The 15,640-nt window shown below is 38.6% G+C and overlaps 1 protein-coding gene across 3 annotated transcripts in view; it reads right to left on the bottom strand.

Annotated features, from left to right (window-relative positions):
- ksr1a (kinase suppressor of ras 1a) overlaps positions 1–12,224 on the bottom strand; it is a 39,565-nt gene extending 27,341 nt beyond the window's left edge. Inside the window, exon 1 of one of the 3 annotated variants that reach the window (XM_051907995.1) lies at positions 11,731–12,224. In XM_051907995.1, the coding sequence (XP_051763955.1) occupies positions 11,731–11,955 (225 nt within the window). In that variant the 5' untranslated portion in view covers positions 11,956–12,224. The remainder of the gene's footprint in view (positions 1–11,730) is intronic. The other 2 variants (XM_051907997.1, XM_051907996.1) reach the window with 2 other exon arrangements.
- Between the last annotated feature and the right edge of the window lie 3,416 nt (positions 12,225–15,640).

The following is a 15,640-nucleotide window of genomic DNA, read 5'->3' as shown; positions in this document are numbered from 1 at the left end:
CACTCAATATGCACTGTTTGAAGCCTTTTGCATTAAGATCAGATCTTTGTACTGAGGAATTTCTGGCTGAAAGTTCTTCATCTTTATCTCAATTACACACCCGCACACACGTCCCTGAGAGAAACCAGTACCTCAACAGGTGAATCAGAGCTTCAATGACAACCTCTCAAGAGCAAATGCTCTCTCTTTTATACACATACTCACTCACATACTTCAGCAAAAAAGTAAAAGACCTTGAGTACTGTGTCGCAGCTGAAGCCAACAAAAGACCCGCGCACTGCAGGCGAGCATCTCGTAGCAGACGGCAGAACAAACACCAGTAGGGTCATGGGTCACACACGTAGGAGGACAGGGAACTGAAAGCACCTTGTGGGAGGTCAGAAGCGATAAACAAGCAATTAAAGCTCTATTGCTAACAGCTAAATGCTAATTACACAGAGGACAGTGAGCACTCCACTCAATAAAGCTCAACTGCCATTCAAAAGCTTTTAGCCATCGCAGTCAATATGAAAATTTGTGTCAAGTGCTTGAGGTCTGAGAGTTTTCCACAGCGCTCAGATTTCAGCATTAACTAAAAAGGCTCACAATGCAGCTGTTTAAAAGTACAAGGTCTCATCTAATGCTCACATTCTGCACACTTCACACAGGAAGAACTTGAACCATTTCATTAAGCTAAAGAGCTCTATTTTATAGCCATTTTTAAGGTGCAATGTAGTTTCTGAATATGGATATTGGGCCTACTAGTAACTTGCAACAGTCCTAAGCCACTGTTCTGGTCTTCCTTTTCTTCCTGCAGTAATATAAGATGTAGCATTTATGGTGCAGATTCTTCTATGCTAACATTAGTGAAACATAACGTTCTAATGTTAGCGCAAGGATTCCTGTTTGGTTATTTTTAGAAACCAACATTCTAGGTAATTGGTCTCACAACCAAATTAGAACTGATACAGAACATTATGTAATGGTTTTATTTTTTAACCAAAGAAGCAGAGAATATTTTAATTATATCAATTTTTAAATTAAAAATTCTACTTTTATTCAACAAGGATGCCTTAAATTGATCTAAAATGACAATAAAGACATGTATAATGTTACAAAAGATTTCTATTTTAAATAAATGCTGTTCCTTTGAACTTTCTATTCATCAAATAACCCTGATGCATCATGGATTCCACAATTAAGCAGCACAACTGTTTTCAACATTGATATTATAATAAGAAGAAATGTTTCTTGATGCACCAAATCAGCATATTAGAATGATTTCTGAAGGATCATGTGACTGAAGACTGGAGTAATGATGCTGAAAATTCAGCTTTGCATCACAGGAATAAATTACATTTTACAATATATTCAAATAGAAAACACTTATTTTAAACAGCAATATTTCACACTTATTTATTACCGTTTTTACTGTATTTTTGATCAAATAAATGCAGCCTTTGTGAGCATAGAAAACAAGACCTCAAACTGACCCCAAACTTTTGTTTTGAGCAGTAGTGTATATGAAAAGTGATGAATATATTATTTAATTAGCCTCTATTTTCTATAACAAATACCATAGATTGCTGCTTAATTGAAATCATAGTTATATTGATCTAACCATGGTAATGAGGAGCCATCCACCCAGAATATTCAGGTCAACTAGCTTCTGATGGTTTTTACGTGGTGTCTAGCTGTCCACCTTGGTTAAGGTGGTTAGAACTGGTAAATCACCCTGGAACAGCAACAAAACAAACAACCACCACATGCTACAAAACCACCTGATCATCTTAAAGGGATAGTTCACCCAAAGATGAAAATGATCCCATGATTTACTCACCCTTAAGGCATCCTAGGTGTATATGACTATCTTCTTTCAGATGAACACAATCTGAGATATTTAAAAATATCCTGGCTCTTCCAAGCTTTATAATGGTTGTGAATGGGGGGATATTTAGAGACTCTGAAGCCCATCCATCCATCATAAAAATAATCCATACGGCTCCAGGGGGTTAATAAAGGCCTTCTGAAGCGAAGCGATGGGTTTTTATAAGAAAAATATCCATATTTAAAGCTTTATTAAGTATAATAACTAGCTTCCAGCAGATGACCGTACGCATACTGTGCAAGTCGACTTGCGCCATTAGAGTAACTTCTGATGCCATGTATGACATAGGATGTAGGATGTAGGAGTAGCATAAGCTCAGTCGCCTCTCGCGGTTTAAACAGATAGGGCTGGGCAACAAACTCAAGCTCCTCTTTTCTCACAATTTCTCGTTTTAGACCTCCAATTCGTGACCGGTGTTTTGTTTTTTTCTATCCTCCACGCTTACACGCTCTTCAATACGTCATGCGTCGGGTCAGAGGTTACTCTTCAGCTGCAAATCAATGCGTACGGCCGTCTGCCAGAAGCTAGTTATTATAGTTAATAAAGTTTTTAATATGCATATTTTTCTTACAAATATCCTTTTTAACCCCCCCTGGAGCCGTATGGATTACTTTTATGATGGATGGATGCAATTTTTTGGGCTTCAAATTTGCACCCCCCCATTCACGAATATTATAAAGCTTGGAAGAGTCAGGATATTTTTAAATATATCTCCGATTGTGTTCGTCTGAAAGAAGATAGTCATATACACCTAGGATGGCTTGAGGGTGAGTAAATCATGGGATAATTTTGATTTTTGGGTGAACTATCCCTTTAAGCTGCTATGACTTGGTTTGTCCAGCAGTGTTACCTGTGGTCACTAACTATAGTTAAAAGGGTAATCAGGGTACAATAAGAGAAGGCTATGACCATTTTCTGAGAATGTGTTGATATGATCGTCACGATGCTGGGACTAATCGTGGTGTCCACCATAACGGCCACAGCACTGGCATGATTCCTGGTTTTCTAGTCTCACAGCTCTGAGAAAAGCAGAGAAACACCCACTTTCATGTTCTTTTGTTGGTTTGTCTCTGTGAACATTGATTTTGGGGCTTGGCCAAAGCTAGACGGAGATGAACAGGATGATTCTCTGCTGTTGGTGTGAAAGTTAAGGCCGCAGTGGTTTAAAGCCTGCAGAGACACACCAACAGCCCATTTTGCTCAGACCAAACAACAAAGCCCACCATATCTCAACTCCTCTCATCTTAACACAGGAGATCCTAACAATGCTAAACATGCAGGTTGTGCCAATGTCTGATAGCAATGTCTGATAGCAGATTTGAAATTGTATGCTGTACTAAATGCACAAACTGCCATTGAGATGAACGGGAATGCTAACGGCTAGCTTTCTCCAGGTATTATAGAGCTCCTTGGAGCCACTACAATTAAGGTCCAAATGTCTTTGTACTAAATCTTCTTTACTACAATTGTCTTGCAGGATAAAACCTCTCTATTTCAGTCTCTTCAATTTAATTTCTCATATTCATAGCACATGCATGCATGACCCAGATTAAACATATTGGTTCTGTTTGTTGACCAGACCAGGTCCTGAGCCTGCGCTGCTGTCTCTGCGCACACACACACACACACACACACGCGCGTGCGCACGCACACACACACCACTGATAACAATACACTGGTGAAAGTGTGACGTCAGGTTTCCTAGCAACTACACTCCTGGGTCGTCAGTAACGTTTTTTCAGAGTGGGATTTTCCCACAGACACAAAACATGGTGAAAGCTAGACATCTTTACATGGTTATCTGTAGACATAATCTACAAATCTGTGTTCACAACATTCTCAGAAATTTGTTGCATCATCAACTTGTTCTGAGTCTGTTGTATCATCACATATAAACTGATAATATTTTAGCTTATTGAAGAATAAGTAACCTGTTCCTACTGAGTTACAAAACATTTTATGCCCTGAATAAAAATGTTCTTGTTCAGATGTTGCACTTTCATTGTTTAGGAGACTTAAAAGGATATCTCACCATATTTCACCAAAAAAATTCAAACCTGTATTACTTTCTTCAGTGGAACACAAAAATAGATCTTTGGAAGAACTGTTTTTGCCCATACAATGGAAGTCAATGGAGTCCAAAACAACACTGAACCTCACTGACTTTTGTATGGACAAAACAAAAAACCTTACACATTTTTCAAAACATCTTCGCCTATATTTATGTATAAGTATCAACTTTCTATAGGTATAGGTACAAATAACTATAAAGATCAAAGATATTCTCAGACATACTACAATTTCTTTGTAGAAAAAAGCAACAATTGAGATTTTAAAGAGACTGATTTCAAATATAGTAACAATATAATTCAAATATAGTTCTATTTTTAAAAAATACCTTTGTATCATGTGAATATATTGATTAATTAATTAATATACATTACTAGTAGTAATAATTTCAAAGTACCATGGTAATACTAATAGCATCTGCACCATAATACCATACTTTTTATCAGATAGTCGTTAAAAAGATGAGGTTTTTAATCTTACTGAGGAGTATCTGGGGCAACCTGTTCTCAGACAGTAACACAATATTAGGAAAAAACTAAAATGGAGCTATACTTGAATGTGTCATTCACATGTAAAATAAACCAAAACACTATAATTTAAATGTTATGTTAAGCAACACTGGTGGTATTTCGGGGGGTGGCGTCACACCTGCCCGACTGCAGATGAGGGTAAACACAGGGACGAGGGCTGCCATGACAACGGCTCAGTGAGGTCAGCAGGTTTGACTGACAGCCAAAGGGCAGGAACACGCCCAGCTGCTCAGAGAACAGACAGATCTGCAGAAAAACGTCAAACAATGTGTCCACAGATACGAGCTGTGAGGTAACCACCTGATGCACATTGATTAGCATGTCTCTATGCAATTTCACCTGTCTCCCTGGGTGTAATGTGCTTAACGCCAATCCCTTCATCTCTGCTTACAAGCTGCCCACCGGCCTCAACTTCCTGCAGGACGCACAGGAGTTTAATGCCGACCTCAGACAATCCCCAACACACTACACATATGAGAGATTTACTAAAACCTACAGCTAATCCCAGCACTGCTTCACAGACGTTTACACATGCAAAGTGTCATGTCACGTGTGGGTCGTGTGTCTGTGTACATGCTGACGCTGCCTGACCGCTAATCTTATAAGATAAAGGAGTATTAATGAGTGTATGAGGGATTCATTCTAGAAGATATAAACATAAAATGGACTTGTTCACCCATTCCAGCTGCTAAATAAATCTGAATAATAATTATGTTTATAAATACTTATAATTATAAAACAAGTAAAAATATTATATATATATATTATTATAAAATATATTCTGTCTCTCTCATGTGAGAGCATCAAATAGACATTACAAAAAAGTAGCTTCAGAAAGAAATACTCTATTTGATTCAACATAGAATTTATTACACAAACTTTTGGACCATGAGGTTGAGTAAATGATGACTGGATTTTCATTTTTGGGTGTACTATACCTTTAATGTTATATTTTTATTTATTTTGTTAATTAATATGGAAATATGAAATAATTTTTTAATTAAATTATACTCTAAATATTAATGATTAAGTCATTAATTCATTCTTTCGATTCATTCAAACAACTAATTAATTCAGGAGTGAAGCAAATGGTTCTCTTCATGAATGCTCCATTGAATCATTTGTTCACTTGATTCGTTCAAAACGCGGATTCAGAATTGAAACGCTGCTGTGTGTTGCTCAGAGACGAACAGTTCTGCTTTGTCTTTATATTTTCGTTGGCAAAATTGAGCAAAAACAGACAATATTGTGTCTAAAATAATATAATATAATTGGACAATAGAAGACTGCAAAATCGTTAGCTGGTCGGATGAGTCTCGATTTCTGCTGCAACATTCAGATGGTAGGGTCAGAATTTGGCATAAACAACATGAAAGCATGAATCCATCCTGCCTTATATCAACAGTTCAGGCTGCTGCTGGTGGTGTAATGGTGTGGGAGATATTTTCTCGGCACACTTTGGGCCCCTTAGTACCAATTGAGCATCGTTTAAACACCACAGCCAACCTGAGTATTGTTGCTGACCATGTCCATCTATTTATGACCACATCTTCTGATGACTACTTTCTAGCAGGATAATGTGCCATGTCACAAAGCTCAAATCATCTCTGGTTTCTCGAGCATGACAATTTCACTATACTTAAATGGCCTCCACAGTCACCAGATCTCAATAGAGCACCTTTGGGATGTGGTGGAACGGGAGATTCACATCATGGATGTGCAGCTGACAAATTTGCAGCAACTGCGTGATGCCACCATGTCAATATGGACCAAAATTTCTGAGGAATGTTACCAGCACTTTGTTGACATTAAGAATTAAGGCAGTTCTGAAGGCAAAAGAGGGTCCAACCTGGTACTAGCAAGGTGTACTTAATAAAGTGGCCGGTGAGGGTATATGATATCCAGAGGACTAGAGGCTTGGTTTTATCTGTCCAACAGACACTCATGCAGCAGCTCACACATCTGACCCTTCCAAACCTAGAGGAAATGAGGAAGGCTTTTTGAAAAAGTGCCTTAAGCCCAAAGTATACTTCACTTTTTACGTGTACGCGAGGGTCAGCGTACAGTGCTCGTGACGCGAATTTTGTCATCAGAAGAGTATGCGCACCGCCGGATTTTTGTAACTGCGTGTACATTGTAAGCGCAGGTCGTACATGTGCATTTTGCATTAATTAATTTATCCACAAGGTGGCAACTGTGCCCTGGGGGTGTCAATTCACAAGGTAGTCAAAGAAAAACTGCATAAACAGAATGGAACGGAACGCATGCAAGCTACAGCGACAATGGAGGCCTACATAGACGACAGATTATGCGAAGAGGTTAGAAAGTACCCTCATTTGGACAACTCTAGCTTGAAAGAATACAAATATATTTACATGGGTTTTAAATCGTGGCGAGAGATTGCTCAAAACTGCGCATGCTTCGAACGCCTGTGTATGCGTACGAGTCAAATGAAGTATACTTCGGAAAGCTGTGTGTTCGACTGTGCACGTACGCGTAAAAAACGAAGTATACTCAGGGCTTCAGGAAACATGTTTATAAATGAAAAAATTAGTGATTGACAATCTGGCCTTGAAAGAACGTTATTTAGACTAAACTGCCAGCCACAATGACAGCTCCTCATCAGGCCTTAGTGACGCAGCTCGGATGCGCTGGAGAATATCTAGGGAAGAGCTCAGTAGCACTGAGACAGCCACGAGTAATGATGGAACATCTCTTACCTGCTCTGCTTGGCTGAATCTGTCACCCCCCTCCCCATTCCCAGTCTATTGGGAGCCCTCAAACAGGCACAAGCTGATTGGCTGGCACTCTCCCTCTCCCCTCCCCCCCTTGCTCATCCTCTTCACGTCATTATTTTCTTATTTAACAACCAACCCTGAAAACGCGTAGGGAGGAAGACATCTAAATATAGCCACAGCCACGACAGCACACGACACGAATGCACTGCAAAACTCTCTTAAACATCACTGCGGGGGGGGAGCCCAGACTGATGAGGGCTTCAACAGCTGACCGCTTGAGTCCGCAGAACAGAAACCCTCTGGAGCAAAGCTAGCTCTCCTTTTTTACCATCAACAAACGTGTTTATCCACAGAAAGATTGAAGATCTCTGCATACAAGTAGGTCACTGCTTTCCTGAGACGGCATCTCATGCTGTCGAAATCAAACATCACAGTTCATCAAAATCTGCACAATGAGAAGATGTGAGGAGACATATGAATCTCACTCCAGAGGACACGCAGTCCCACAACAGCTGGGGAAACAACTGGTGCAGGAGTAACATTCCCAAAGTCTTGAAAAAAGACATAGGGTGCGAGCTGATTTGGTTTGGTTTGATTAGTAAAGATGGTTTTAAGTGATTTAGCAAATTTTACATTGCTAAGAATGGAACACAGTTACTATCAACCTAGCAGGGTTATTATCGTTAACTAAAACTATTATAAACATTTTTATTGAAATAAGGCTGAAATAAAATAATATGTAAATATTACATAGAAAAACTTTGAAATGTTACCTGAAATAAGTTTAAGTTGAAGCATTAAAATTACTAACTGGAAATAAATAAAAACAAATACTGAACTAAAACTGAAATAAACAGACATAAACAGTAATATTAAAATAAAAAGTGACAAAAATCACAAAACAAGTCGGCGCCGATAGCCTCGAGGGCAGCACGCCGACATATAGCTCTGTTGCGCTTCGGGCGACCCAAGTTTGAGTCTCGGCTCGCGAACCTTTTTGCTTACTGCTTACTGTCCTATCACAATAAAGGCAAAAATGCCAAAAAATAAATCTTAAAAAAAAAAAAAAAAAGACTAATAATTCCAAAAAATTAATAAAAAAATGTATAGTATATGAATAATTCTAAAATAACACTGCAACCTAGGCCTGCTCAAAAGGGATGTACGATACATTTTACCATAAAGTTTATCAACTAGTATTCAGGGTTTTTTTTTAAAAAAAAATGTATTTATCAGTATCATTGATAGAGAATATTAAATTGTGCATGCTCATTTCCCCTCAATTAGATTACCTTCACAGACATCTAAAGCTCAAAGTATACTTCGGTTTTTACGAGGGTCTGCGTACAGTGTGTATGACGCAAATTTCGTCACAATTAGTACGCGCCGCCTAATTTTTGTTACTTTACTTTGTACGCACAGGTCGCGCATGCGCATTGAATTTATTTTGCACTAATCAGTTGGCCCAGGCTTTTGTTTCACAGTAGAAAACAAAACTAAAGAGACAGAACAACAACAACAAAATACCTGGAGACTGCAACAACAGATGCCCGCATTGACAAGCACTTGTGTGAAGGGGTTATGAGATAGCTGCAACTTTAGTTTAAAAGAATACAAAGACATTGTATCGGTCATAACTTCTGGAGAAAAATAGCGCAGACACTGAAAAGAGATGAAACGTTCTAGGGTGTCTGTGTCGACCTCCTGTGTTATTATACTTCAAAGTATACTTTAAAAAGGCTACGTGTTCAACTGTACGCATAATAACAAAATCATTTGTGAGAATTATAACTTTGACGCATCCGAGTTTGTTTTCCATCTAATATTTCTATTTCATTTCATTTACTTTATTTCAATTAATGAAATGATTTTTAATAGTTTTAGATTTAGTTAACAATAACAATGTTTCCCTAATGGATAAAATCACAATATATCCCACATTTTTTTCCATGTTCCAGATAATGTGGAGATATGTTTTATTATAGAAGTAAAATAAGGTTGCGAAAACACCGTTTCATGCTGACTCTAACCCTAAATTCTGACTGGTCGATAGCAACATTGTTCCTGTATTAACATGTTTATCCAGGAGCACGTCCTACTTGCGCAAACCACAAAACCAAAATCGCTGCAAAATACAGATTTTGCCGGTCAGCAGAACGACAGACGCAGGAGAGAGTGAGAACATTCGGTCAAACATAACCACGCGGTACTTCAGCCAGAGAGACTGCGAATAATTATCTCCTGGCCAGAGTAGCGAGCTGTTAAAAAAAAAAGACGTGAAGTGGTGTTATAAAGAGCTTTCAGTGAGAATCTAATGCGAGTTCAAGCGTCTCTTGATTGCACTGAAGTGTACGAGAAGTGGTGGGGGTCTGAATGTGGCCACTTCAAATCTGTTGTTCTGTACAGGAATTAACAAGCATCCAGGGCCTGTTATACTGCCTGAGTATTGACGGGCTCCATCTGTCCCTCCGAACGACGCTCATAAGAGCACGCTTACAATATATCAACCTGTTCAGCCGGGTTAAACAGGTAGGCTGCTGAGAAACCTGGGAATATGAGATTGACCACCTAATATTTATTGCAACTAATCGAAAACATGTATTAAATGCCCTGGAAAAGAGAGATGCAGTCAGAAAGTGTTGCATTATAGACATAAAGAGGAAGCAGGCCAAGTGATGTCTCCCCGGCGTGACTCCACCATTTCCTGTAGACTTAGGCCCAGTAGTGACTGATTTGGAACACAGGTAGAACATTCAACTTCCTGCTAGAGCAGGAAGCAGAACTGAAGGAATCAGTTTGCTGTTATTTCACTGAATTTTTATAGATTTTATCTTTGATGGAAGAAATAATATACTCAATAGAGATGATATCTGTAGCATATTGGTAAATAAACAATATTTTGTAAATATACATACACTGCTAAAGCAGAAAGCAGAACTTAAGGAGCCTGCTGTTCTTTCACTAAATTGTTCTAGTTTTTTATTTTTGGTGGGAAAAAAATGGCCTACTCTAACAGAACGTACAATATATCTGGACAATACTGGTTATCAACCAATTTTAGATTTTTTTTTTTTTTTTGTACTTATTATTGTTTATATTGAATCTTGAATCATTTCCCCACATTTAGATTACATTCACAGCCATCTATCACTCAGAAATAATTAAATTTAACACAATTAAATTCTCAAAATGAATATCCATTTTTCATACTATACTTTATAATGTTGTGATGGCTCAATTCACATTTAAAATTATTTATTTTAGTTTTTGTTTTGTTTTTTTTTCCATTTATTGAGACCAAAAATATAGAATTTTAATAATGCTATGCTCGCAAAAATCAAATGGCCAATCATAACGGTTGTCCAAAAACAATCATTTTAAATCGTTATGTCGTCAAGCCTCTTCTTGAGCTTTAAACCCCATATTAGGACTAATTTCCTTTTAGATCTTGAAACACAAATCCATAACACTTCATAAAACCTCTGAGGATCTCAAAAACAATCGTTCTGGTGTATGCGGTCACATTCTCGCCCAGTACTCAAACTACAGGCCCTCCGGGGCTGTTTGCACACCATCCACCCCAATGGCTGTATTGATTCCTCATTAATTACCCCTACCGTTGGAGCAATGGGGCACTTTCCAGGTGGAGCACACATCAATAATGACACCTAACCGCCAATGTTGAGGAAGTTAGGGTGAGACGTTATCGGCAAAACATCACACACACAGACCGGCCGGGCCAACAGTCCAATGAAGGCCTTTACTGTCAAAATATCAGGACCGCTTCTGGAATGGAGATGCTGCAGGAATGCTGTGCTTTATGCAGCATCCCAATGCCAAGAACATTTCACCTAGTCAACAGAACCAGGTCAAATAACCCCCCACTGGGTTAGTGTGCTGTGAACTCCATGCATAAGCCAATGCTCAATGTTTTCCCTTAAAGAAATGCACCGTGGTATTTGTGGTGTGTTATTTTAGATTGTATTGACATATAGCTAGTAATGGACTGTACAAAACCTTGTTACAATGGTGTTTCGAAAATAGCATTATTGTTTCCACAATAAAACTGTGGTATATAAAATTTAAGATACTACTTAAAGCACTGTGGCTGTACCACTGTATTCAATGGTTTTACCATGGTACATTGCTATTATGATTACCATATTCAAGCATTGTGATATTTACATCTTAGCCTACTCCAGAAACCATGGTATTATTACCATGCTACATTGTCATGGTAATACTGTCATTTTTGTGAGAGAGGTTCAAACCCCAGCCTTGTATAGTGTCTAAATTCCAGTGTATTACCATGCTGCAAAAAATGGTAACACCATAGTACTTTTTGTTAGGGATATTATGGTAAATTACAATAAGAGGGGTTCGTTCCAAGCCCCGTGCGCATCTATAATGCACCACCATAAACAGCTGCAGTGCAAAAATAGGAAGAAACGGATAAAGCGCGCGCGCGAGAGAGCGGATCCGCTCTTTCATGACGCTGCACTTCGGCCCCTCTCGTCGTTATTACCTCTAAAGTGCGGATCTCCTGCTGCGTGAGATCGTTGGACGCCGCACATTTGGTCCGGAGTCCTTGTAAACTGGAGATGGAGATGTCGATCATGTTCTGGATCAGTTCGCACTGGTGTAGCGCGGCCATCGCTGCGCCACCGCCACCGCCGCCGCTGCTGCTGCTGCTGTCCCTCTGTTCATCACTCTCCTCCACCATCATCAGCCCCACTCTAACACCATCCATCCCACTGCATCGGGCTCGGCGTGGATGGAGAGATGAGTGCAACTACAAATAACAATACAATCCACATGCACTACTACAGACGCATGCCATCAGACTGTCCGAGCAGGACAATAGATGAGGTCTATACTGGGATCCACAAGGGAGATGTGGTTCAAGGTAATCCCAAATCCAAGTGCGCTTTTGAAGCCCGTCGTGCGAGATGCGCGTTCTGCTGTGAGACTCTGCTCACTGTCTGTCAGCTGTGGGAAACATCGGACGACGCGGTGCGCGCTGGGAAATGAAGTCCGTGCGCACATGTCTGTAGGCCAATGCGCGATAGATAGATAGATAGATAGATAGATAGATTTTAATTGATTACAATATTTAATATAATTAATAAAGGCATACATTTCAATTAATTGTAATATTTATGTAATATTATAAATATATGTTGTTTTTTAATATTTATTTTAATTTTTACCATGTGGTTTTGCTTTGCTAACTCTGATTCTGAATAGTTTTTGAAGAAAAATAATATAATAGGACCCAGCCAATTATGTTTTTCCATTCACAAATCAAATTTTAGGTTTTTGACAGATATTACATTTGAATTATTTTCTTTATTTATCACTGATTTTGTGTAAACATAACCAGAAAGTAGTTTAATGATGTTTAAGGTGTAAGGATGTTTTTAAAAAAAAAAAAAAAACATTAATAAATAGGAATATTTCATATTGAAATATGAAATATTAAAAGCTAATGTTCCTCTTTCCATAAAATGTGCTGAATTATGATGTCGGATATTTTTTTTAAAACCAAGAATGGGCCAAAATCCCCATCATAAGTCTTCCTTATGATACACCACAACTTCAGTCTATGGCCCTGTCCCAAATGGCACCCTAAACCCTCACGGTCTTCCTCTGAGTTCGCACTTTCACGACGTAATGCCGCTTTGACTGCTGGGTAAAGTCCTCTGCGTAGCTCACAGTGGCCCTGTCCCAAATGGCACACTTCATGTGCACTTTCGGTCTTGTGGACTTACAATGGCCGCTGCGTGCGCGTGTCCGTTAAGTCCACAAGACCGTGGGGTGTCCAATTCGTCATTTAAGTTTAGAGAAAGGTGCTCGTGAGCGCCCCCTTTGCGGCTGCTATGCGCCCTTAATGCGCACTTCTGCTGAGCCCGCAAGACTGTGAGCTACGCAGAGGACTTTAAACATCGAGGGCGCATAGCAGCGGCAAAGGGGGCGCTCACGAGCACCCTTCTTTAAGCCTCTGGTGGTACGCAGGGAAGGAGACCAGAGACTGTTTTTTGAATGGATGTCAATGGATGAGAGGCTTCACTATGCTGATTAAACAGCTTTTGTGGGGAAATAGCTAATCATTTAATTAATCGACAGCCTGTTTGCTAATCTTCAGCGTGTTTTACACTAAACAATACTTTCGTTGGGAACTATATGTAGATTTTAGCTTGATAAAAATGTATTTTTTTAAGAGAAGGCAGACTAGGGAATGTTGCGACTGATGTCACTGCCATTACATGATAGGCTGAGAGGTGCCACACGTGATTAAGTTAGCCGTTACGCTTTCTCCAATGGTAAGAGATACAGACCCTCTCATCTCCCTATAATATACAATCTCTGCTCGAATTCTCTCCACAACGCAATCAAAATAGCAGCCACCTCTTACAGTTCACGCCATAACTACCATAATTTGTAAAAGAAGGAAACCCGTGACATTATACTCGGAGTGGTTCGTGACTCGAATGTATGCGTTTCAATGGCAACACTGTCAACGCTAAAAGGAATCTGCAGCAGTCAGGTGGTACAGGTCAGTGCTCTTCAAGTTGTTTACATTCATTATTATTGTAATTTTAACGCCATCTCTGTTTGCTCCCTACTGTACGCGTTCATGTGTTTTGGAGTGCTAGTCTCTCCGAAAATTACCTACACTACCTTTAATATCTCGGCAAATCTGGGCACAGTTTGAGACATTGTTGAGATCTCTTCTGAAACTCTAGAAGAGACACATGCAAGATTATAGGCGTTTTTTTCCTCAGGAGACACATCTGTGAAGCATGAGACTTAAACAAAAAGCCACATTTGTTCTAATTGAACTTATTTACTGTTTAGGAAAAACAAAAGTGATATTAAAGAGATTTCATTTGTGGTTTTTCTTTCCTTAGAGCATCCTCGGCTCAAACAGAGGGTCTTTTACATCTTAGGGATTGCAAGTGGAAATTCGCCCCTTTGCCTTCTCAAACTAAACTGTGTTTCTCCGTATGAGCACGAGCATGTTTAATCACATTTATTAAAATAATTTGGGTGGGGGGGGGGGGGGGGGGGTGTTAGAAGGATTTCTCATCTCACTGAGGGTGTGATGTTCCCTCACATCAAACGCTCAATCTGACTGCTGAGTCACTCTCCAAAACCTCACCTCCTCTTCCATCTGTCCTCCATCTCACTCTCTCTTTCTCTATCCTTCCATCTGTGCTCCATCTCTCCATCTGGGTGCTGCATAACACTCTACATCCTCCCCAACATATATCTCAGTGACAGAACATTATTCGAAGTGTCCGCTGAGGTCCGGTTTGCAAGGACGCATTATAGTCCAAATTGTGCGAGGTAATGTCCAAACAATGAGAAAGACATCGCAATTGTAAATATGAGAAATAAAGTCGCAGTTGAGTAAAATAAGGCCTCGAATTATACATCATGAGTGTAATGCATTGAAAAAGAAACATCACAATATGTGCAGAAATGTCATATTTAGGTTCTATATCAATTTCACATCCACATAGCTTATTTCCAGGTGTTGACCATTCAGGTATACATTTGAAAACCACACGTACACAATGTATGCACATTTTTCCTTATCTCACATTCAGCAGACTGACTCAAATAATTCATTATGATGTATGAGGATTACACTTACTGATTTAGCAGGTGATTTTTATCAAAAGCAAAATAGAAATGATGACAAACACAAGTAATATCATAAAGGAGTCAGAGCAGAACACATTTTAAAAGGGGAGTTCTGCCAAAATATTAAATTCTGTCATCATTTACTCATCTGTCATTTCAAACCTGTATGACTTTCTATCTTCTGTGAAACACAAAAGAAGATAATTTGAAGAATATCGGTTTTTGTTCATACAATGCAGTGTTGCTTTAGTATTATTTATATACATTTATAATATTTATTAATGATTTTGATTAGCTTTTATTGTTACATTTTTAGTTTTTATTTTAATTTTACTTTAAGTTTTACTAAATTTACTATGTGCTTTTGTCATTTTTTTTTAAATATACTGTAAATTTTTTATTTCTTTATTTTTATATCAGTTTTAGCTTTAGTAATTTTAGTACTTCAACTTCAACATATTTCAGCTGCCAAGATTTTTAATTTCCTTAGAAAAACCAAACAATTTTATATTGCATAGTATTTAAGCTTTATTTCAAACACTGAAAGACAATGGGTTCCAAAACAACACTGGACCTCATTGATTTTCATTGTATGGGCCAAAAAACATTTTGTATAAGACATTTAAATATATATATATATATATATATATATATAATTCATACAGGTTTGGAATGACATGAGGGTGAGTAAATGATGACAGAGATTTCATTTTTGGATGAACTGTCCCTTTAAGAGTTACAGACGTTTAAGTAGAGGTCAAAATAAAAAATAAAAGGTGTCTACA

This window comes from Ctenopharyngodon idella, chromosome 10 (assembly GCF_019924925.1).
Source record: "Ctenopharyngodon idella isolate HZGC_01 chromosome 10, HZGC01, whole genome shotgun sequence".
Taxonomy (NCBI): Eukaryota; Metazoa; Chordata; class Actinopteri; order Cypriniformes; family Xenocyprididae; genus Ctenopharyngodon; species Ctenopharyngodon idella.
The sequence above is the reverse complement of the archived record's forward strand: the minus strand, read 5'-3'. Positions and strand labels throughout refer to the sequence as shown.